This window comes from Dipodomys merriami, unplaced genomic scaffold (genome assembly GCF_024711535.1).
Source record: "Dipodomys merriami isolate MVZ:Mamm:240054 unplaced genomic scaffold, mDipMer1.0.p SCAF_34, whole genome shotgun sequence".
NCBI lineage: Eukaryota > Metazoa > Chordata > Mammalia > Rodentia > Heteromyidae > Dipodomys > Dipodomys merriami.
The window spans coordinates 14,532,722-14,555,995 of record NW_027204937.1 but is presented as its reverse complement, the minus strand read 5'-3'; the positions used below and the strand labels follow the sequence as shown (position 1 = coordinate 14,555,995).

At 50.1% G+C, this 23,274-nt stretch overlaps 1 protein-coding gene across 14 annotated transcripts in view; it reads left to right on the top strand.

Moving 5' to 3' along the window:
* LOC138803435 (receptor-type tyrosine-protein phosphatase F) overlaps positions 1–23,274 on the top strand; it is a 91,670-nt gene that overhangs the window by 31,893 nt on the left and 36,503 nt on the right. For 8 of the 14 annotated variants that reach the window (XM_069987440.1, XM_069987438.1, XM_069987439.1 and 5 more), the window contains 3 exons: positions 6,111–6,299; positions 11,700–11,717; positions 14,427–14,537. In XM_069987440.1, coding sequence (XP_069843541.1) covers positions 6,111–6,299; positions 11,700–11,717; positions 14,427–14,537 — 318 coding nt within the window. The remainder of the gene's footprint in view (positions 1–6,110; positions 6,300–11,699; positions 11,718–14,426; positions 14,538–23,274) is intronic. The other 6 variants (XM_069987441.1, XM_069987445.1, XM_069987446.1 and 3 more) reach the window with 1 other exon arrangement.

The window sequence follows — 23,274 nt, the reverse complement described above, 5'->3', positions numbered from 1 at the left end:
TGGGAGGCTGTCAGTGGTCTGGAGTGACAGAGCAGGGCCTGAACCTAGGGGGTAAATGGATGAAAAGAATTTCCCTGCAGCAGGACTGAAGAAGGGGAACTCCAGAGGAGGGTCCAGTGTGAGCCATTATATGACCAGAGGGAAGCCCCTGGGCTCACAGGGTATGTGTGGTAGGGAGGCCTCATCTGCCAGGTTGAGTAGGGTGATATAGAACACCAGGAAGGAAGCCTGAGGGAAGGGGGATTACTGAGAGGAGGAGTCCGTGGCTGCCGACAGGCCCCAAACAGCTCAGATTCAAAAACAAAACAGGCTTTTAAGATGCCAAGTTTGATGAAATCTGAGTGCTGGAAGAGGTGGGAGTTTTCTCTTGGAAAAAACAGCTGAAAATCGAGACTGAAAACTGCGAAGGGAGATGGGCCCAAGGCTCCACAGGCCCCCCTTATTGCCTAGAAGCTTAGGGTTGGAGCTGGGCTCTCAAGTGAAAGTTGGTCTGGAAGGTCTTCTGCTTGCTAGGTAAGGTGGGGATATAGATACCCAGGGACCAGACTGATGTGGTCTTGGCTTCCTAGGAATGCCTAAAGGCCAGAGGGAACTGGCATCCCTACTACCCACAAGGTTTCCTCCTGGTTTTTGTCTCTGTGTCACCAGACACATGTGTCTGGGCATATGTATCTCTGAATCTACATGTCTCCACATGTGTGTTTTCATATGTCTGCCATACCACCTCTGGATTTGCTAGTGAGAGTGTTTCCACAGCTGCTTGTCACCGCAGATGTGTCCCTCCACATGCACACATAGGTTTCTATTTTTGCACCTGTTTCTTTCTCCATACCTTTCTCAGAGTCCTTGGCGGAACATGTTTCTAAGATAGGATGAGGCCAGGTCCCACACTCATAGGGAAGAGGGTCAGGGTTACAGATGCTGTCACTCCAGGGAGCCTGCATCTGTGCATGAGTGTGTGTACCTTCATTCATAGAGACACCATGAAGCTGGGTAAACACGGGTGAGGAGGTCATGCTGACAGACGGCGCTGCCTGCCCCCAGACCCTGTTGGGCTGGCACCTCCATCTGTTAGCTTCCCTGGAGCAACCCCCTCCCTTGGTCCAGACTCCGCCCCAGACATCACAGACTGAGCTGGACAAAGAGACCTGTGTGTGCTCTCTAGGGTGCCTCCGCAGCTTCCCACCCCCCCCCCCAACCCTCAGTCATTGCACACTGGCCTCATCTATCAGAACACATGCCCCAGCCCCCATGCTGCTCCCTTCTACTCACAGCCTTGGCTCAGGCAGCCCCACCAAAGCTCTCTGCCTCCCAAGCTCCTATATTTGAATCTCTCTCCCATCAAGCCAAGATAACAGATGAGTGGTAGACTCAGATTGATCAGCCCCATTGCTGCAGGTCCTCAGCCTCAGACTCCCCAACAGTTCCCCCACTTGCACACATACCCTCTCCTGTCCTTGTGCCCTGGGGCAGCAGAAACTCTTCAGGGAAGGGAACACGTCTCCCAGCTTCAGTGGGTTGGGAACAGAAGCCATTCATGCATGCATATCTGCCCCTGTGGGGCAGGGAAAGTGTGTACACTATATGAGTGGCTAGAGGTAGGTTGCTGGTGGGTTCTAAAGCTCTAGTGAGCTTCTTTTCTTTCTGAGGGACACTTGTCCATGTGTCCAGGGCTTGGCCTGAGACAGATAAGGCAGGCATGCGTCTTCAGAGGCAGCTTGAGGGCCTTCTGAACTGTGCCCCCCCAGCCCTGGGCAGAGATGATCATGCCCCATTGGTGGATCCTGAAAGCCTAAAGGGAAGGATTCCCCAGATCTGGGAGCTAGGGTCTGTGAGAGGGCTGGCCACTCCGCCCATGTGGAGGCGGGAAGGGCGGTGCCCAGCCAGGCCGCAAGCAAGCTGGCAGCTCAGATGTAAGCACGCTCGGCCCTTCCGCACTGCCTCTCCGCTGTCACCATGGTTACCTGGTGGCCTGGAGGGGGGCGGGGCTCTCCTGAACAGGCAAACCTTGTGCAGACAGGATGCTGGTGTAGGGGCTTCAGTAGGACCTGTGCATCCTGTTGGAATGTGGGTTCATGTCGGGGGTGTCCACATTTAGGATGGGGAGCACTGTAGCTCTCTTTGCTGGAAAAGCTGTTTGTGTACAGGAGGTTTGCAGTGGAGTCTGGGAACTAGCTCTGGGCTTAGTGTCATGGTGGGATTTGGTTCCCTCAAGAATGCCCTGCAGCTGGGCGCTGGTGGTTCACGCCTGTAATCCTAGCTACTTAGGAGGCTGAGATCTGAAGATCATGGTTCAAAGCCAGCCCAGCTCAGGCAGGAAACTCCGTGAGACTCTTTTTTTTTTGGGGGGGGGGTCCGGTTGTGGGGCCTGAACTCTGGGCCTGGGCTCTGTCCCTCAGCTCATTACCTCAAGGCTAGCACCCTACCACTTGAGCCACAGCACCACTGCCGGCTTTTTTCTTTTTGCTTATGTGGTGTTGAGGAATCGAACCCAGGGCCTCAGGCATGCAAGGCAAGCGCTCTACCACTGAGCCACCTTCCCAGCCCTTCCATGAGATTCTTTTTTTTTGTTGTTGTTGTTGGTCATAGGGCTTGAACTCTGGGCGTGGGCGCTGTCCCTCAGCTCTTCAGCTCAAGGCGAGCACACTACCACTTGAGCTATAGCACCACTTCCGGTTTTCCGGTGGTTTATTGGAGATAGGAGTCTCATGGTCTCTCCTGCCCGGGCTGGCTTTGAACCACGATCCTCAGATCTCAGCCTCCTGAGTAGCTAGGATTACAGGCGTGAGCCACCAGCGCCCGGCTTCCGTGAGATTCTTATCTCCAATAAAGCACTAGAAAACCAGAAGTGGTACTGTGCTTCAAGTGGTAGAGTGCTTGCCTTGAGCTGAAGAGTGCATGGACAGCGCCCAAGCCCAGAGTTCAAGCCCCACGACTGACAAAAAAAAAAAAAAAAAGAATGCCCTTCACCTCTCTCCCCTGACCCTGCCCACCTGCTTTCATCCAAGCTCCACCTCTAGTTTAACAGAGTGACCTTGGGCAGGTTTCTAGCTTTCTCCAAGTCCCCATTTCCTCATATACCTCATATCTGTTTGATAAAGATTAAGTCATTTTGTAAAGCATTTTAAGCATAGTACTTGTGATGTGGTAAATGCTTCATGCAGGGAACCTTATATCCTTTGTATCTGGGCCTCAGTTTTCTCCGTTGTTGATAGGTTTGGAGTGACATCAGCCTGAGGAATTAGGTCTATCCAGTTCTCACCCCTGAATGGTACTGATTACTCTCCACCCAGCTCCAGGCGCACCACAGGCATCAGGGAAAGACTGCTGCCTTTGCAGGGTTTGGATGTGCTGGAGGCCTCTAGGTAGGAGACTTGACAGCAGGTCACCTCACCTCTGAGGGGCTAGAGTCCTGAGAGACACCCACCCCCTTCTGGAAGTGGCAGAAGCCCAGTCTTCCTACATTGCCTAGAAGTCTAGTTGGCAGAGGGGCCAGGCTTTTGGGTCCTGCTGTTTTATGGACAGCTCTTCACACTTGCTAGTTTCAGGCTCTGGTGGCAGTGCCTAAGGGATGATCTGAGCCAAGGACAGCCATTGAGGGCGTGATAATTGAAGGAGGAAAATTAATTGTCCTTAATTTGGCATAAATCCCAAAGACCTTCCCCGTGTCAGGAATTCAGAGTAGATTCCTGAGACATCGTGCTGCAGGCATTTGTACCGCTTTCCTTCTCCTTGATCAGTACCTTGCCTGTAGGAAATAAAAGCTAGTTAACTCCTGGACTCTTACTCTGGCAGGCTTTTTCCTGTACAACCCTCTACTTTGCTCAGGAGGGCTGAACAGGTAGAAGTGAAGCTAGTTTGGTACCCTGGTACCCTGTCTCTAAGCAGCCCCAAGTATCCCCTCTCTGCTACAGGTAGTCTTAAGAGAGAACCCTGGGCCCAAGGCCTTGCTTTGGCTTTATGTGAAAGAAAATGATGGCAGGACTGAGAGAAGTTGTTGCCCTGCTAGGTGCATCTCAGGTCCTTCTCTTTTCTATCTTCTCTCTGTTCTCTTGGCACTGTTTAACATTATCCTTTTAAAAACCAGAGCTGTAAGTCAGGGCACTGTGTGATCATACTTACAATCAAGGCAATCCTGACTTTATATCTGGAATTTATAGGGCTTCTAGTAGATAAGTGTGTAGCCAGATCCTTGGAAAGGCTTAGGAGACCAGACCATGCTAGGAGTCCTCCTTGCTCCTCTAGACTGAGACCTCTTCTGATGAACTCCAGTCCCTTTGGGAGCAGCAGGAGTCTTGGTGGAGCTCCCGGGGCTCTAATGGCAGATAAATGTATCTTGACCCTGCTAGTTGGAGCTCCTCCAGCTTTGTCTTTTGCCTGTCCCCATAATCACTCCCCCTGGGTCTCCAGAGCCTCCAGGGAAGACCAGCTTTACCAGCCTTTTCTTTATTCTCTTCTGAGGATGCCATGTACTTTTCCCCTGACATAGGAGCTTGACCTCAGCAAATGTTCCCATTCACCAGGCCTGTGGAGGAAGATGCAGAACCCAGAACTACAGAACCCAGCTTCTTTGCCAGTAGGATAGGCAATCCCAGGACTTCCATTGGGGTATGCCTGGCATCCACACTGGTACAGAGGCACTACTGAGTTCTGGAAATCACTTTTTTTTTTTTTTGTTATTGTTTGGTTTTTTTCCCAAGGGGGAGTACTTTTACCAGCCTAGGGTGGAAAAGGGGAGCGCAGGTCCTAGTCTCAGTATCTGTCTGCCTCAATGGTTTACACTTGCTAGTCACAGTAATGTCCCCTAATATGTTAATGTAGGCCTTCTGGTAGTGTGTGTGTGTGCGCGTGCGCGCGCACGCGCGCACGCACGCACGCACACATATGAATGCCCGTCCTGGGACTTGAACTCAGGGCCTAGGTATAGTTTTTGAGCTTTTGTGCTCATAGTACTATACCACTTGAACCACAGCTCCACTTCTAGCTTTTTGTGATTAACTGAAGATAAGAGTCTCACAGACTTTTCTACCCAGGCTGGCCTCTAACCACATTTCCCAGATCTCAGCCTCCTGAGTAACCAGGATTAAAGGCATAAATCACCAGTCCCCAGCTCTCCTGGTAGCTTTACAAGATGAGCATTTGAACCCAAGTGGTCAGATAAAAGCAGAGATACCGGATAAAGAACACGCTCAGGCCCTAGTGTTAATACTGGTGGAGAATGGAGTCCGACTTCCTGTACTAGTCCAGGGCCTGCCCACCCAGCTTCAGCTCTTCATGTTTCTCAGTGGTAAAGAATGGGGTAGCATAGCCTCAACTCTCAGCTCATTAGTGCTGCTACAGAAGTCCATGTACAATGGGAGGACGACAAAGGACAACTGCTGAGATCCCTTCCTGTTGGTCCCATGGAAGTGACACCTTTGGGAGCTACTCCCTGCTATAGAACTGAGAGAAGAGGCCAAGAGTTTCACCTTTGGTGTGTTCATAGAGCTTTTTAATCTTCTTAGCTTACATATACTCAGACATAGTTCCCAGACCTGACCAGGGTTGGGACTGCACGAGAGAGAAGGCACGGTCAAGGCTGCAGTAGAGAATTGGTCAGGGTCAAGACCTGAGTTAGAAGAGGATCAGTGATAGAGCAGGGTACCCAAGGCCAGGGATCTTGGCTCTGCCACATGGTGAAGCTGAAGGGGATGCAGGCAGAAGAGAAACACTGCGGGTGCTAACAAGGGAGTGGAAGCTTGGAAGTACAGAGCCTGGGGCAGAGTTGTGGCTGTTGCTGTTCTGCGAGCAACCCCCTCCCCCAGCCTGGTGTCCATGCAGCATTTTCTGCTGCAGCCAGCAAAGCATTGATCCTTGTTTTTCCCAGGACCTCAAGAGATAAGTGCTGACATCTTCAATCTGAGAGGATGCTTCTCAGACCTGGGAACTGACAGGGCAGGGGCAGGGCCCATGGCAACCCCTGTCCCTGCCAAAAGGGACTTAAGAAGACTCATTCCTCATATCAGGGTAGGCCTCATGCCTACCCTGGAGTCAGGGGAAGCTTCCTCACTGAGAGGTCCTAAGAGGCAGACAGGGTCAGCCCTAATGTGCGCATTTTTATTTCTCTTCAGAGGAACAGCTGCCATCTGGGTTCCCCTCCATAGACATGGGGCCTCAGCTGAAGGTGGTGGAGAAAGCACGTACAGCCACCATGTTGTGTGCAGCTGGCGGAAATCCAGACCCTGAGATCTCTTGGTTCAAGGACTTCCTTCCTGTGGATCCTGCCGCAAGCAATGGCCGCATCAAACAGCTGCGTTCAGGTGAGTCAAAGGCCAGGGGCCAAGGGGCTATGAAGACTCCAGAGAAGAGTTCTCGCCACAACCCAGCTCAGCGTCCCTCTTAGGCCTCGGTCAGCTTCAGGCTGACTCTCCAGGGCTCAGCCACAAACCCCTCTTCTCCCCTGCCCCTTAGGGTGGGCTGCATCTTGCTACAGGCCTACCTGACCCAGGAAAGGGGAACTGGTGTAAGAGCTTTGTTGCCAGCATGTGTCATGTGGCAGCACAGCAGGCTCTGGAAAGGTGTCTTGAGAATACTCATCTACTTTCCCAGTAGCCATCCTGGGGTGATGCTTCTCTGCTTTGTTGGATGGCAGGGATTAGCTGGGGAAAGAGGCCAGAGATGCCTGATTCATCAGGCTTCAAATGGACCTCCGGGGCCTGGAACTAGGGGGACTTGCTGCCATCCCTCAACCACATCAGAGTCACCTGTCTTCTCTGGAAGTCTAAGTTGAGCCAGCTTGGAGCCTTCAGAACAAGGATGCCATTGTGACTAGGAGGAAGGTGTCGCCTTGATGATCGATCTGCCTATAAGGCTCCTGCCAAGAAAATTGATTCCGTTTTTGTGGGAACAGAGCATGTGGGAGAGGAGGCTGGAATCAGCTTGGCTGCATTCTGCATCTGCTGGCAGCTTGGGCTAGACCCATAGACCTTGTTCCAGAAATCCTGCTAGCTCTGGGAAGGTGGGCCTTGAGTGGTGCAGCCAGCACTGGCCAGAGCCCCTGCTGCCCATCAGCTGTGAGGTTGGCACTGAGAAGAAGGATGTGACTCTGTTTCTCTCAAGATGCTGCTGGTTTCAGAGGTTCCCACCAGTCCCTGAGGTACCAGTCCCTCCACATCAACTCCCATCAGACCCACACCTTCTTGGTGCCTAGGGAGAGGAAGAAGAGATGAGCTGCCCAAGCAGGACAGGATTCCGGCCCCATACACGGCCGCCTGAGACAGCCCACGAAGTGTTAGCTCATTTAATTTAATTAAAACTCAACAAGATGGAGGCAGCTGTAGCGCAGTTAATTAAAACAGCCATAATCAAGGCAGGAAACAGTCCGGCATTTGTGGTTGCTGCCCAGCGCTGCACAGCAGCCGGCATGGCTTAGCTCCTTGGCGCTCGCTCACAGGTCCCCCAGGCAGGCTTCCCAAGCAGGCAGATAGTCCTCCCAACAGCCTAACCCCTCCCCAAAATGGCATTGACTGTCTGTGGTAGGCAGTAGTTCTGGGAAGACTGACTGTCTGCAGCATTTGTTCATCAAGTATTTATGTAGTGTTTGCTGTGTGCCAGGCCCTGTGCTTCTCATTTCCTGCCCATTACTCTGCTGGATTGCTCCAAAGCCTCTGAAGCTTCTTCCTTTGTCCTCAGTAGTAGCTGACAGCCTTCCTTCCTTTTTAGCCATTCCCTCCCACCTTCCCCTGGGTCTCTGCCTCTCCTGGCTCCTCTACTACCTCGACCTTGTAGCTCATACATATCTGTTTGCTGGTTTCTTTAGTCCAGGACTCTGAGAGTCTTAACTTTGCCCTTTAGACGCCTACCCAAGCAGAGTGCCTATTGCACCAAGAGCTTCAGCTGCACACCACTACCTGAAACTCCTACTTCTGCCTCCCCAGCCCAGACAGCCTGTCAGAGTTCAGGACCAAAACTCACTCAGTCCACTTTTCAACTATTACTTTTTCTGCAATGAGCAGTTACCTCCTTCCCAAAGCCATGCCCTTTTTCATTGGCTTTCTCTCTGAATGGCAGCCACTGAACCTGAAACCTGGGAAGCAACCACTTCCTACTCTAGTAAGGAATCATGTCTTCTTGATGTATAACCCATGTAGCTCTCAAATTGGTCCCTTTCTCTTCTTTCACTATCTCCATTCTGTCACAAGGCACTGAACACTGCCCTCCCTACCTCCAGTCTCTCCCTGCAAATGTGGCAGGATTTTCTATCCTGTTCTCCTGTGTATTGACAACATTGGTGGACCTTAGGTCTGTGACCCTGGACCATGCCTATGTGGTCAAGTGCATACTTCAGGCAAGGCTCATAAACCCTTCTGGCTCTTCCCCTGGCCACATCTCCAGCTTGATATCACCAAGTCCCAGATGCATCCTCACCAGCTCTGTAGCCTCAGTTAAATTAATTCCTTTGAGATCGTGAGGTTTCTTAAGACAGTTGACAGTTGGTGTGAGTTTTCTACCTAGCCTAAGGTAAAGGCTCTTTGGAGGGAGCATTTCTTACCTTCTACCACTCCCCCATTTGTACTGACCTCACTGAGCCATCCTTGCTCACTTCCTGGCCTCTGCTTATCTTTAGTTCCTCCACTTGAAGGTCTCTACTGTTTGTAGCTTTAGCTCCTCCCTTAGGACTCATCCTGCTTCATACTATTTTTCATCTGGTTCCAACCCTACTTACCTAGTCGGGGTACTTCTTGCAAGAAGGGCTTGAGACAGATTTTGCTTGGGGAAGTGGCCTCTTGACCAGCACAAACAAAACTGTAGAACAGGTCTCTAAGCATTTGCTGAATAAATGATTTTATAAACTTGGTCTTTGGTACTTGTACTTAAGACTAATATCTGCTTTATTTTATTTATTTATTCACTTATTTATTTCCTTTTCTTACACCTGAAAGCTGTGACCTAAGGCTCATAAATGAGTCTAGCTCTTGGTATAGAGCCATGTAACTCTTCAGGAGTCTTAGTTATCCTTCCTCTGTAGGGTACCTACAAGTTGCTGGCCTGTGACCCTTTACCCCGGTAGCTTCATCCCTGTCCTTTTAACATTTAGAAGGAAACTGAGGATATTCCAGGGATATCTCTTCATGGAGTGGATTCAAGCCCCTAAGCACTGTTTCTTTACAAAAATTTCCATGGTTTGTGTGTCACCAAGAGTTTGTACTTTCTGCCCTTTTGTTGTCACTGTGTCTCCTGAAACCCTGGGAGGTAAGTCAGGCTGTGATTTTTATGCCCACTTACAGCTGAGTTAAGGAAATCACCTAGGCTCACATAAGAGTTTAGGATCTAGCAGCTCCTCTAGGCAGTTACCCCTGGGTATAGTCCAAACCTAAGAACTGAGGGGAAGCTGGACCCCACTAGGACTCTAGAGTTAGACAGTTGCATCCTTCCCCATTCCTCCAGCATCTGTGACCTGAGCCGTAGCATATCAAACCAGGGTGTGGCCCAAGAGCAAGAACTGGCCAGAACGTGATTAGCAACATGTACTACCCAAGGTGAGCTCTGCTTGACAGGCCCATTCCTCACTAAAGTGAGCTAACATGCTGCCAGAGGGCCATGTGAGCTTGAGTGGCCCAAGAGGAGTGAGGCTAAGCATGTAAAGAATAGCAATGGAGTCATGAGTGGGCAATGTCAGCCATGAGCAGTCCCACCTCTGAGTGGGGCTCAAGGCACAATCCTGGGAGCTACTGCTAGCCTATAAGCTCTGTCAAGCCTGAACAAGGCCCTGAGGAGACTTCCTTTGTTCCTGTGTAGCCTAACTGTGCAAGCTGCTGTCCCTGCCACTCACTGTAAAGGACACTCTCACCCAGAGAGTTGTCTCTTCCACACCCCCAGTATCCACCAGCCTTAAGAACAGATGGCAGGGCTAGAGATATGGCTCAAAGGTAGAGTATCTACCTAGCAAGTGTGAAGCCCTGAGTTTAGTTCCTAGTACCACCAAAACAAAACAGACAAGGCAGTAGCATCTGGCTTTGGCTCATGGTCCCCTAAGGGGGGATGCTTATGACTCTTCATTCTGCTGGCTGGATCCAGTCTAGCCAGAAGTACCTCTTCCTCTACTCTATTCTGCTTTTGGCTGGGACTGTCCAGAAGAGTACATTCAGTGCATGCTCACAATTTCCTATTGGCCCTAAGCTTATTGACACTTCTTAGATGAGACTACTCCTAGGGAAGCTGACTCTTTGGGTCTGGCACACCTGTCTTGTAAAATGGAAAAGGCAAATTCTCAGTTTGGTGGGGAAAGTATAATCTGAGAGGGAAGCAAGTTAGACCTTAGAATAGCTGAGGCCAGGTGTCAGTGGTCCTAGTCCCCTAATGTGTATTATCACCCTGTCCACCACTTTACTATATATTAAATATTAACACTGAGATCTTAAATATTTAAATAATTTAAATCTTAAATAATTTAAAAAACCTGTTGTATGTTAGTATAAATAACATTTCTGAATGGAAAAGTTATACTTTTTTTTTTTTTTGCCAGTCCTGAGGCTTGAACTTAGGGCCTGGGCACTGTCCTTGATCTTCCTCCTTTTGTTCAAAGCTAGGACTCTACCACTTGAGCCAGAGGGCCCTTTCCGGCTTTTTCTGTTTTTGTGGTACTGAGGAATCAAACCCAGGGCTTCATGCATGCTAGACAAGCACTCTACCACTAAGTCACATTCCCAGCCCAAAAGTTGTACTCTCTAAAACAAAAGTTTATGAGGATAACTTCCTTGTTTTACACTTCTACAAATCTCTTTTAATTTGGGGCTTTACAGCAGGCATTTGGATCCAGTATCTGCTTTTACATTCAGCCTATTATTGTATCAATCTTTGTAAGTCCCCTGGAAAACTCCACTGTGTATTCATGAAGGGAAGAGGCTGCTTACGACAAATAATTTGTTAGTATTATAGGAATGATGTTGATCTTATGGACCCTCTGAAAGGTTCTCAGAGGTCTTTCCCTAAAGACCTCTAGACTACACATAAAGAATCACTGTGGGGAGGAACTACTACTAAGGCCTCATAGTTAACCTGGAAGTGGAGGGAAATGCCTGGCCTCTGGTTCTGCTTCTGCCTCTGGCTAATTAGACTAAGGGAGGTCAGTTGTCCCTCCATTTCTAGTGAGACTAGGGTCCTGGGGGGAGGGAGGGTGGAATTTACAGAGAATCTTATCACTGGGTTGAGAGTTGATTGAGTGCTGTACCTCCACTACCAGCTTCCAGGATTGGTATGTCTGGTGGTAGGTAGCCTATGCAAGCAGTCCCCTTAATCTTTCCTCCTGCCTGCTTAAAAGCCCTGGTTTGGTTTTGGTAAGTGTTCTATTTGCCATCTTACCCTACTGTGGGATTTGGTTGGCCTGTGAGGTATTGGTGCCTCTTTTCTTTCCCTTTCCCTCCATCGGCCCAGCCATCAGGGTCTGCAGGAGCCCTGACTCACCTTCCTGACTCCTATCACCCCCCAGCCCTGGTCACCAACTCTCCCAGCAATACAATGCTAGTGACCTTGGGAGGACATGCTTCACCCACCTTAGCCTGGTGCTTGCTCACACATCACCTGTGTCCACTAAACTCAGGCCTCAAGTATGCTATATATTTAAGGACCTTTCTTGTGTTTTATTTTATCTGGTTTGGCTTTCCTTCCTTTTGTACTAATGCTTCTCTCTAATCTTATTTGCATTCAAATTACCTCGCCAGGTGGTTCACCAATCAGAGGTAAGAATGCTGTCCGTGCATCTCGCCACGCCTCTCCACTGCCGTCACCTTCACTCCATCCAGTCCAGTCCGTCACCTCCCCATCCCCATCCTGACCTCTCCAGCCTCTTCATTTCCAGCTATGGCCCCAGTACCACCAACCACCACACACCTCCACTCTCAGTCATTCCCTCCTGTGAACTCATCCATTGCAAGTCTGAATGTGGAGACTCGAGCTGAGCCCCACCTGCCATGGCAAGCCCTGCTGCCCTGGCCTTCCAGGCAAGCCACACAAAAAGGACTAAATCAATCCCCCCAGTGAGGGCCAACCTGTCCCCTGAGCTGACATCGATAGAGAAGCTTCCTATGAGGTTGAAGAGCATTACCAAGCCTTTCTCCACAAAAGCCTCCTTTTTCTTGAAGACCTCAACTATTACTTGACTTCCCCTATAATATTTTGGTCCTGTAATTGAATGAGGGTCAGCCCTTAAATCCCTTCAGCCCAGCAAGGACTGGGAGGAACATTCAGTGCTTAAGACTTGAGATGACACAGAGAAGTAAACAAGCTCCAGCATAACTAGGTCACCTGATCTATCAGCTTGGTGCTGCCTGACTACAGGGCCCTGAAACCTAGTGGCTAGGATGAACAGACTCTGGACTACTAATGTTCTGGATTTAAGTGTTACCACCTCTGTGACCTTCAGAGAAACTCTCTCAGGAGTCTGTTTCCTTCTCTTTGAATTAGGTGCACCTACCCACAAGTCCATGAGACCTCGAGGAAAAAAAGTGAGGATCTGAACTGTGTCTGCCATATGCAGACCCCCTGTAAAATGATAGCTTATCATTTTTTCTGATATTCCTCAGTGTTGAGTTTAGAGTTTGAAGTCGGCCTTCTCAGAATAGAAATTGAGGCTAGGAGGAGCAGTTGCTTCTTTTGATACATCTTATCATCCCTCCCTCAGGACAAAACTCCCTTTTCTTTGGATCCTCCCCCACCCCTCTGGACTCCCTTGTACATCCGATCAACAGTTGCTGACCCAGCATTCTGTGATGCTAGGGCTTGGCACCAGTACCAGATTTGGCAGTTTCCTTGTGCAAATAGGTACAAGGTCTGTGTTGGGTCTCCTAACCAGTCTTAGGCTTTCATCGCAGGAGAGCTTCCTTCTCCTGTGAACTAGAATCCTACCCAGGTACTACGTCCTGCTCCTAGCCTTCGGTGACAGCCACCCATATCCCTGATACCCCTAATAAACTGACCTGAGGGCAGCCCTCACCAGCCAGGGGCCTGACCCTCACCTGCTTGAATGAACATTTTCTGTAATAATGTCCATCCATCCCATAAACATAACTGTTGGTTGCCTGTCAGGGCTGTTCTTACAGTAGATGGGTGTTTGGCATGTCCACTGGGTTCTGATAATCCTTGATGTCAATGGGAGTGAGCTGAAGTCAAGACTCTAGAGATAGGCCATCACTTTATCCTTGCGCACTGATGGACATCCCTTCTAGCCCCACCTCCAGCTGCTCCCAGATGTTCTAGTGTTCATAGCTTTTGCCAAGTTGTAGATAGTAGAAGGTGGACCATCATGAAGAGCTATACCTTGGTCACATAGTAGTCTCTCCTTGGCCCTCGTATGTGAGAGCATTGCTTGGAAGTCTTCCTGTGATTCCTATTCAGTCCAGCTAGGTGGGCTTGGCAACTTCTATCCGTCCTGTGTAGGTGTGATCCTCAGCTATGGCCCTGGGGTGGGAGTTTGGGGCTGTTAGAATCATTTCAGTTGTTCTGTGCAGGAGGTGATTTTCTGTCAGACTGTGTCCTGTGGGGGCTAATAACTGTCCATTGGACTGTCCTGTGTGGGTGTAATTGTCTGTCAAATTGTTCCAGGGAGGGGATTGGTGTTTGTGCCATGGGGTTCACTGTCACAGACAGCTTGCCCAGTTTGTTTTCACAGTTTTTTTCAAGCATTTACTGCTGGAGCTGGGGATTGACAAAGGGAAATGATCTTCCACCTTGGGCTTTCCTTACCTGGACTTGCCAGCATGAAGCCCAAGCCCAGGTTTCCTCCACCCTCTGGGAGGGTCCTTTTCAGCTGCCTTCCTTACCCCACCCCACCCCCTTCCTGGCTCCTGTCTGTCCGCCTGTGGCCAGAGCAGCCCCTCAGGGCACTGGTCTGAGTGAGAACTACAGCCTCCATTACCCTCCTGAATTATGCAGAAGCTGTGGTGGGTCGAAGCACTTTAGTGGGGACCAGGCGGAGAAGAGGAGCCGGAATGGGTGGGGCCTACAGGGGGTGGGGGTAGAGTGGGTGGAGAAGATGGGGGCTAGAAGCAGAGGCTTTCTCTGACAAGCCCCTTCCTTCCTTCTGGTGGCAGAGTGTCAGGCTTTTGCCCACTGAGGGCTTCCAGGTCTATAGGTCTGGAGGTTGGCAGGGATGTGGGTCCAAGAGATGATTACTGATGATTCTTCTAGAGAATCAGGAGATGGGACACTCCAGTTAAGGGTGAGGTTAGCCCCTGGTGAATCAGAGATTGTGCACCAAGTACTACCCTGGGTTCTAGCCCAGAGGCCACTTGGCTTGTGTAGGTGAGCTTCCTGGAAGCAGCACAGGTACAGGACAGCCCAGGTGAGCTGCAACAGCTGCTCAGCACAGCCACACATGCTGTCAAGAGCACCGTGTTCCAGGCTATGCTCAACATGTGCCATGGCTGACCTCTCCTCTGGTGTCCCCACAGGTGCCTTGCAGATTGAGAGCAGTGAGGAGTCAGACCAAGGCAAGTACGAGTGTGTGGCAACCAACTCCGCAGGCACACGGTACTCAGCCCCTGCAAACCTGTATGTGCGAGGTAAGAACCCAGCAGTGCCGGCTCCTATTACTTTAGAGCTGAGCTGTATTTGCCAGGCATTCTGTCTGGAGCCCTGGATGCAAATGCTTGAGGGACTGCCTGGGGCCCTGTCTCTCCCCTTCTCCTCCTCTTTCTGCAGCAGCACTAGCAGCCACAGCAGCAGCTCCCACTGGGCAGACACCAAGCGTGTGCCACTACTTGCCTTCCTTCCCTTCAGGTCCTTGGGGAAACACACAAACAACCCCTTCACCCACCCCTGGGAGCATTTGTATCTCTTCTAGGTTGTTGCTGACTGGGCGCAGAGCCCTGTGGGAGTCTGGAGACTTCCCAGCAGACTTTTCTGTGTATGTGTGTGTGAGTGAGTGTGTGTGTGTGTGTGTGTGTGTGTGTGTGTGTGTGTGTGTGTGTGTGTGTGTGTGTGCAGGTACAGGCACATATGTTGTGTGTTAGTGTGCACGTGTGGCCTAGCTTTCCTTCTATCTGCCCTCATACCTATCTTAGGCTCCAGGGCCACTCACTCTAGATCAGTCAGGTCTCAGGAATGGGACCAGGTAAACCTGTCCCCTGAACCCTTCTAGGAGGAACCTATTGTTTTCCATCACCAGCCAGACCCCTCATGTGGGTGGTCAGGCGGAGGAAGCTGTGAACCCCTCTGGATCACCATGGGTGAGCAACAAATGTTTGTTTGGGTGTTCCGTATAGGAACTAAGAAGATACTGTGCTTTTCAAAGTTATGTACATAGCAGAGGGGAATGGAAACCATTTTGGGGTATCCAGTCTTTATCCTACTTACAGCCCAAAGACAATAAAACTGACCACCTTGGCCCCTCCTGAGAACAGGGTTGGTGTGCACAGTTCCCAGGAAGAGTCATGAAGCCTTTTCTACCCACCTGCTGTTCCCTCAGCCCTCCTGAAGGAAGGATAGTTAAACTGTCTTGGCCATATGCTAGTGGCTCCCACCTTTAATCCTACCTATTCAGGAGGTTAAGATCTAGAGGATCAAGGTTTGAAGCCAGAACCTTGAAAAGTCCACAGGATTCTTTCTCTGCTCAGCAAAAGAAAAAAAAAAAGGCAGACAGGAGATGTGGCCAGAGCAAGAGGCTCTGAGTTGAAGCTCTAGTACTAGCACCTCCGGGCCTCCCAAAGAAAAGAAAAAGAAACTGTTTTTACTTGGGATTTGTAGAGGAAAGGAATTCAGCTTCCTTGCAGTCACGTTAAAATCATTTTAATATAGCTCTGCAAGGGGTTGTCCCATTGGCCCTACAGTACAAGACAGTGTCCTGCCCTGCTCTTTAGGGCCATTTGGTCAGCCTTGCTTACTCAGAGCAGATAGAATTAGACTGTCAGCAATAATACTTACCTGCTGTGTACCAGGACACAGGGTAGTTCAGAAGAGGCCATTGGCTGCTAGCCCATTTAGTGACCCAGTCAAGCTGAGGAGCCATTTGTGATGGAGAAACTGTGCCCCAGACAAATGAAGTCACTTCGTGGGTGTGGGTATGGGATAGAAGTCCCCACTGCCCACCTTGTTATCAGGTGTCCTTACCAAGATTCTGTTGAGCTGACTTGGTGCCTGTCTTTGGCAACAATTTGAAGACAGAGAAACCAGGAAGGAGTACAAATGGTTGAGTAGAGTAGAGTTACAAACAGCACAGCCTTCACTTCACTCTGATCTAAGCCGAACATTTGATAGAGGGACAGGAGGCAAATCTCAGATTAATAGCTGGAAAAAGCCTTTGCAATGGCTTAACTCCTTTGACCGCCCCCTTGACTGGGTCCTTTCCCAAAACACTGAGGGATTGAGAGTGTAAAGGTCTCAGGCCCCAATTAGGCAACCCTGTCTGTATATGTTTGTACCAATGAGAGGAGAGGCCCAGCAGAGAATCTATCCCAGGCCAGCTGCTTGGGTATTGCCATATGGGCTTATTTGGGGTGATGGAGCTGCCAGAGGCAATTCTGAAAGAAGAGAAGGCCCAGATCCAAGATGTATAGAGCCTGTGTCATCCTCCTAGCTGAGCAACCTTGTCTGATGTCAGTCATGCTAGCTCTAGCCCTGGAGATAGGGTAGTGGTTATCTTTCAAGGTGGCCTTAAACTAGCAGTAGGGACACTGACAAAGGAAAAGGAAGTCTTAACCTCCACCAGCTGGAGCATCTTTGTCTACAGAGCCCCATCATCTGCACAGTGGGCTTAGACAGGATCCAAATGATTCCTCCCATGACCCATCTCTCACCCACCACTCTGAATTTATCCTGCTGGCTCCATTCCCAAGACCCATTAGCAGGGAATTTAGGGGCTCTTCTTGCCAGGGATGCTAATTCAGCCAGCCTAGTTTCTGCTGTCCTGTCTCCCCCTCCCATATTTGTGGGCCCTGATTTTTAAGGACTACTCCCTAATCTTCTGTCCCCAGGTCCTATTGCTTGAGAAAATTTCTACACAGCTAAAAAGTCCAGCTCCCTGAGACCCTTGCCTCAGGATTCCCATACTTTCTCATCTCATATATGGCAAAGTCTCTTGCCTTTTGTCTCTAGCAGTGCTGGCAGTCCTTCAGCCCCAGCTAGTCTATGTCATACTGACCACCGGCTTTCTGGAGCCCTGTTTATGGTGGACAGCCATGGACGAGCCCCTAGTTCCAGCACACTGGCTGGAACCCACCTGTCTCCTAGCACAGAGCTTTGAGGTTTCCTTTCATAATGGCATCCGTCCCTCCTCTCCCTGCAGAGGTAGAAGGCTAGGTCCTAGCTCTTGTCAGGGCCTGAGTCTCTGGATTTGGGTTGGTATGGTCTGCAGCCCCTAGACTAAGTAATTCTTGGTTACAGAGGGCTCTCTTGTGCAAAGTAAGATACTTAGAGCATCCCTGGCTGATTAGCCAGTAGTGACAGCCCTTAATCAAGCCAGTCTACATAACTACACTATTTAGGCACTGCCACATGCCACCTAGGGGCAAATTACCCTGTAGAGCCCCTCTGCTCTGGATCAGTAATTTCATTGGCATTTGTCTCCATTGGTTTCTCTCCTCTCTCTGTGTCCATTAGCTCCTAGGCCTCATCTCCTCTTCAGACTTAGCTTCAGTGTCTTCCTCACATCCCTTCTCTGCTCCCCAAACTCAGGGCTCTCACTTCCTCCTTGTACTGCTGTGTTCCATGGGACAATATAGTACTCATAAAGCTCCTGGCTCAGTGCCAGGCATACCGGGAGCACATGAGGGTCAGTTGTCCTCTGTTATTGTTAGACTAGCACTGAGTAGGGGATGCATCCTGCAGTTATGTCTGACTTTGTTCACAGTTGCCCGCAGCTCCACCCACAGTCTAGCAGGCCCAGGCATGCTAAGAGGACCAGCCTCTTTCTGTCACCATCTGACTCTTTTCCTGAGTGATTCATTCTCTCCTTCCATCTACAGTGTCTCTCCTTCAGTTCTCACCATACAGCTGCCAGGACCAGGGTGGAGTCCTGCCTTCCACAGAGCCTGGCCTACCTGTATCGAGGCCACCACCCTTCTCATTCTCTACAGAGACCTGGCTGCTGGACCACAGCTGCCTAAAAAAGGCAGGGGCAATACTGCAGACCTTCTCCTCACAGGCACCCAGATGGGGGCTTCCTCAAGCTGCTGGGGGTCTAGGGGCTTATGTGCCTTGACGGGCTGGTGGGTTGGGTGGACTCTGACCCGAGTCCAGTCCAGTTCACTGGGTCTGTCTGAGCTGTGGGGTGTGTATGAGGGTATGGGGACTGGCCCATGCTCTCCTTCCACCCTTGGTGTCCACTTCTGCCCTTGGCGTCCCTGGCACCTGCTGGTGGGCCCCAGCCCTGTCCACTGTGTCCTCCATAAGTCCTGAGTCTTTTGTGAGCAGCGTGGTCATTGTGCACTTGTGTGCACATGTGTGTGCAAGGGGACACAGGAGTCTTGTCTTGTCTCCGTGCTGTGTGGGCAGATGAAGATTGGCCTGTTTTTACTCTCTCTGTGTTTCTCCTTGTCTTTTTTTTATTCCCTCCTCATCCTCATCGCACTCTGCCATCAACCCAAACTCTCATCTCTCAGATCAGCGAGAAGGTTGGTCCTTTTCACTTCTTATCCATCTACAGTTCGTCTGTCAACGGGATATGCCCGTCAGTAGGGACCAGCGGGCTCGGTCAGATTCCTCAGGCTCACTCCTGCTGTGCCTGCCCGCCTGTTGGCCTCTGCTCATCACTGTTTGGGCTGGCAGGCAGGACCAGGGATGGGTGGGCAGGCCCCTTGCCCTGCATGTTTCTGCTGCTTGAGTCCTTGATGCACCATGTGTCTGCATGTTCCCTTAGCCAGGTTCTCCTGTACCTGTAGAGTTGTTGGGCAGGCATGTGCATGGCCCAAGATCGCACTCCACCTTTGCACTCAGGCTAGGCAAGCTGTCTGTTCCAGGTAGTGTTCAGGATAGCTGGGGAAGTAATAGTCTGAAGGAACTGTAGAGCTATAGTGTTTGACATGTAATTGGTGGGGAGGGGGATTCTGTGACCTTTGCCATTCCGCTAAGCAAAGCTACAATTACTTGAAGACACAAGGAAGAAGCTTATATAGAGTGAGTTGTTCCTCTGAGAGTCTGCAATGTCTACCCTGGCCTGGAGACCTCCCAGAGCTTCAGCAAGCCTCAGTGAGGCACACTAGGGCTGGCTGAGATGAGCCCTGACCTATGTCAGGAGCTTGGTGTCCATGACCCAGAGCAAGGGTCATCATTTTGGCTCACTGAGTAATCCCCAATGTCAACTTTTTTCAGCCAAATTCAAATGAATATCACCCTACCTGCCCCTCTGTCTGAGCCTCCCAGCTAGCCTCTGTGTCTTTCAGAGGGTAAAGTGTATTTGCTCTGTCAACCAGCCAGTAGTCCTCATCTCTATCCAATCACTAGTGCTGAGCACTCAGACCCAGGTTACTTACACTTGGAACGAATAAACAGGCAACTGTAACTTGGCAAGGCCTTATGGGAGCCTGGAAAAAACCCAACTTATTTTTGGGTTGGGTAGGTAGGGCTTCTTGGAGACACCCTCTAGCCTATTCTAAAGCAGTCCCACTGGGGCTTGTTTTTCCTGTCTATTCTTTTTTTTTTTTTTTTTTTTTTTTTGAGTCCAATCGTGGGACCTGAACTCTGGACCTAGATGCTGTCTCTCAGCTCTTCAGCTTAAGGCTAGTGCTCTACCACTTGAGCCACAGCACCACTTCTGGCTTTTTTCTTTTTGCTTATATGGTGCTGAGGAATCGAACCCAGGGCCTAAGGCATGCAAGGCAAGCGCTCTACCACTGAGCCACCTTCCCAGCCCTTCCTGTCTCTTCTTGGAGCCAGGCCTCTACCCTCAATGTAGGGCCAGCTAGTGTCTAGTGGTCATTTGCATATCCACTGGACTTTGGAATTCAGGGTAGAAGCATAGCCCTAGGGAGCAGACCCAAGCCACTTAGTCCTCTTTGCATCATGCTCCGTGGCTTGAGTTTTCTCTAGGAGGGAGAGGATTCTGTCAGGCGGAAGGCTGCATCCTAGGGCTCAAATATCAGCTATGAGTGTGCATCTATATGCACTCCTGAGCTCTGGGACATTTCAGTTATACCATTTCGCTGACCGGGCGGATCTGCCAGGATGGTCAGAAAACAGTCATCAGCAGATAGCCCAGCCTACAGCCACTTCTCCAACGCCCCTTCACCCACCCTCTGGGTCCTTTGTCCCTTCCCTTCCCCCACTCCACCCACACTGTGGTCCCACCAAAAATAAGCACATGCACAAATATTTAATGGGAAGGAGAAATGAGTTTCTAAATATTCCAGGGGGATTTGCCAGGCTGGTAATTTGTTTGGCGCTGATAATTGCATCTTACATTTTTCCAGCTTTACTTAAAACTGTGTGCTGGGTGCGCCAGCATTTAATTACTGCTCTGCGGCAGCCACAAGGTTATTTATTAAAGAGTTATTTTATCTTGATACAGTGGATCCTGCCCCTTATCCCCTCCTTAATGTTGTGTTATTTTCATCAGAGAAATTTCCGCGAGTGAATGCAGATTGCGGGGCTGCCTCCCCCTGCGATTAGGCTGTCACTCCACTGAATGCTGATGCCTCTGGGCGCCGCACCGCCCTATTATAGGGGGTTGTCAGCGCAAATAATTAGACTTAAAAGTTATAGCTGAAATATAATCCAGAAATGGCAGGGCCCTGTTTTGGAAATTGTCTATAAAATGTCAGCACTAAGGATACTCAGGGAACGGTAATAGACCGGCATTGTTGGAGCTTGAGATTAGACCCTAAGTGCATTTTTCCCAGCTCCAGTTTTTCCTTCCCTGCTGTTGCTTCTGTCAATAGACTGAGGCCAGGGTGAGTCCAGCTCCTTTTGGAGGCCTTGTGCTTGTGACAGCAGGAGGAAGATGGTGGGGCTGCCATCAGTGAGGCATCAGCCACTTCTGGCTGTTGGCATGGGGATGGCTCTCCAGACAGGCCTAGGACACAGGGCCCCATTGGTGCTTGGGACAACAAGAGATTCATTCCCTCCACCCTTCAGACATTCTGACCTCCCAGCCCACAGGGAAGTGGTATATGAATTTTAAGAAACTGAACTCCAGATTCCTTACATGTGGTTTCTTTGTGAAAGAGTAAAAACAATGCCCCCAGGGACCTCTGGGGTTAAGTCCCTTGCCTGGTATTGGGGAAACCCCTAAATAACCTCACTTGTACCCCCAGCCACTGGAGTGCCACCTGCCACCAACACATAGAAGAGGGGAAAAGAAAAGCATTCTTAGATCCAGGCACCCATGGCTGACGCCTGTAATCCTAGTTACATAGGAGGCTGAGATCTGAGGATGAAGGTTGGAAGCCAGTCCAGACAGGAAATTCTGTGAGACTCCTATCTCCAATTAACCACCCCAGAAAACTGGAAGTAGTAGAGTACTAGCTTTGAGTGAAAAGCTCAGGGACAGTACACACGCCCTGAGCTCAAGCCCTAGGACTGACACCCACCACCCCACCCCCAAAAAAAAAAGCATTCTTAGCATCATTTCCCAAAGGGCATTTTTTTTTTTTGACAGTGGCTAAGGTTGAAGGTTTTGAAACATTGGCCTGACCTTCAGGACTGAGTCACAAAGTGAATTCACAAAGTCTTCTAGGAGTGTTTGGGGGTAAGGTCCAGTTAAGTTTTGGGACTGGCTAGATACAGATCTAAGGTTTATTGGTCAAGCACCCGCTTCCTTCTTCTGGGTCTCTTGCTTCTGCCATCTGAGACCTGATCTTAGGATTCATCGCTGACCAGTATTAAACTTCCAGCCTTAGCAGCCTTCCCTGAAAGTTCCCTGGCACAAACTGTCTAGTTGGTTTGGGGGGGGGGGGGTGGTTAGTTTTAATTTAATGATTTTTTTTCCCTCCATTTATAGCTGACATTCTTACCACTTGAACCATACCTCTACTGCTCACTTTTTACTTTGTTTTTTTTTTGGGGGGGGGGGGGGGGTCCGGTCGCGGAGCCTGAACTCTAGGCCTGGGCACTGTCCCTCAGCTCTTTAGCTCAAGGCTAGCGCTCTACCACTTGAGCCACAGTGCCACTTCCAGCTTTTTTCTTTTTGCTTATGTGGTGCTGAGGAATTGAACCCAGGGACTGATGCATGCAAGGCAAGCGCTCTACCACTGAGCCACCTTCCCAGCCCACTTTTTACTAGTTAATTGGAAATGAGTCTCTTGGGTTTGTCTGCCAAGGCTGGCTTCAGAATGTGATCCTCAGGTCTCCACATCCTAAATAGCTAAGATTACAGATGTGAACCACCAGTTCCTCCCTCAAAATCCCATTCTTTTTTTTTTTTTTTTGCCGGTCGTGGATCTGAACTCTGGGCCTGAGCACTGTCCCTCAGCTCTTCAGCTCAAGGCGAGCGCTCTACCGCTTGAGCCACAGCGCCACTTCTGGCCTTTTCTGTTTATGTGGTGCTGAGGAATCGAACCCAGGGCCTCATGCATGCAAGGCAAGCACTCTATCACTGAGCCACCTCCCAGCCCCTCAAAATCCCATTCTTATACCAGCTGGAGCTGCATTTCCTACTGGCTTTAGCCCCAAAGCCTTGTTAGCCAGGGCTCTAAAGCTTTTCACCACACAAATCTACTATATTTTTGAAGGTGGGATATAAAAGTGTCAGTGTGGGCTGAGAAGGTAGCTTAGTGGTAGAGTGCTTGCCTAGCATGCATGAAGCCCTGGGTTTGATTGCTCAGTACCACATAAACAGAAAAAGCAGAAGTAGCACTGTGGCTCAAGTTGTAGAGTGCTAGCCTTGAGCAAAAGAAGCTCAGGAACAGTGCCTAGCCCCTGAGTTCACCAGGACTGGCAAAAAAAAAAAAAAAAATGTCAGTGTTGTCTCCCCTTATCTGTGCTTATGAGGCAATGGCATAGGAGCCTCTGGCCACTGTGGTGCTTGAGAATGGTTTTCTCTTGAATCCGTTAACTGTACTCCTCAACAGGGAGCAGAAGGAGCAACTGGCCAAAATGACAGAGAGACTGGGTCAGTTACAGTTTCTTCTCCTTCTGGAACTCATCCTCAGCAGGCCTGGTCTTATGTCTGCACACAGCCTGTGCCTCACCTCACAGCACCTGCCCCTTGGGCTAGCTCCAGAGCCCAGACTGGCAGCAGCCTATTTGTACCACTCCTTGTGCCAGCTGAAGGGAGTTCTTGAAAGGGGCTCTTGCCAGTCATCACCCTGAATCCACCTGTTCTCTGCTATGAGAAATACTGGACTTGTGACACATTATCATCATCCT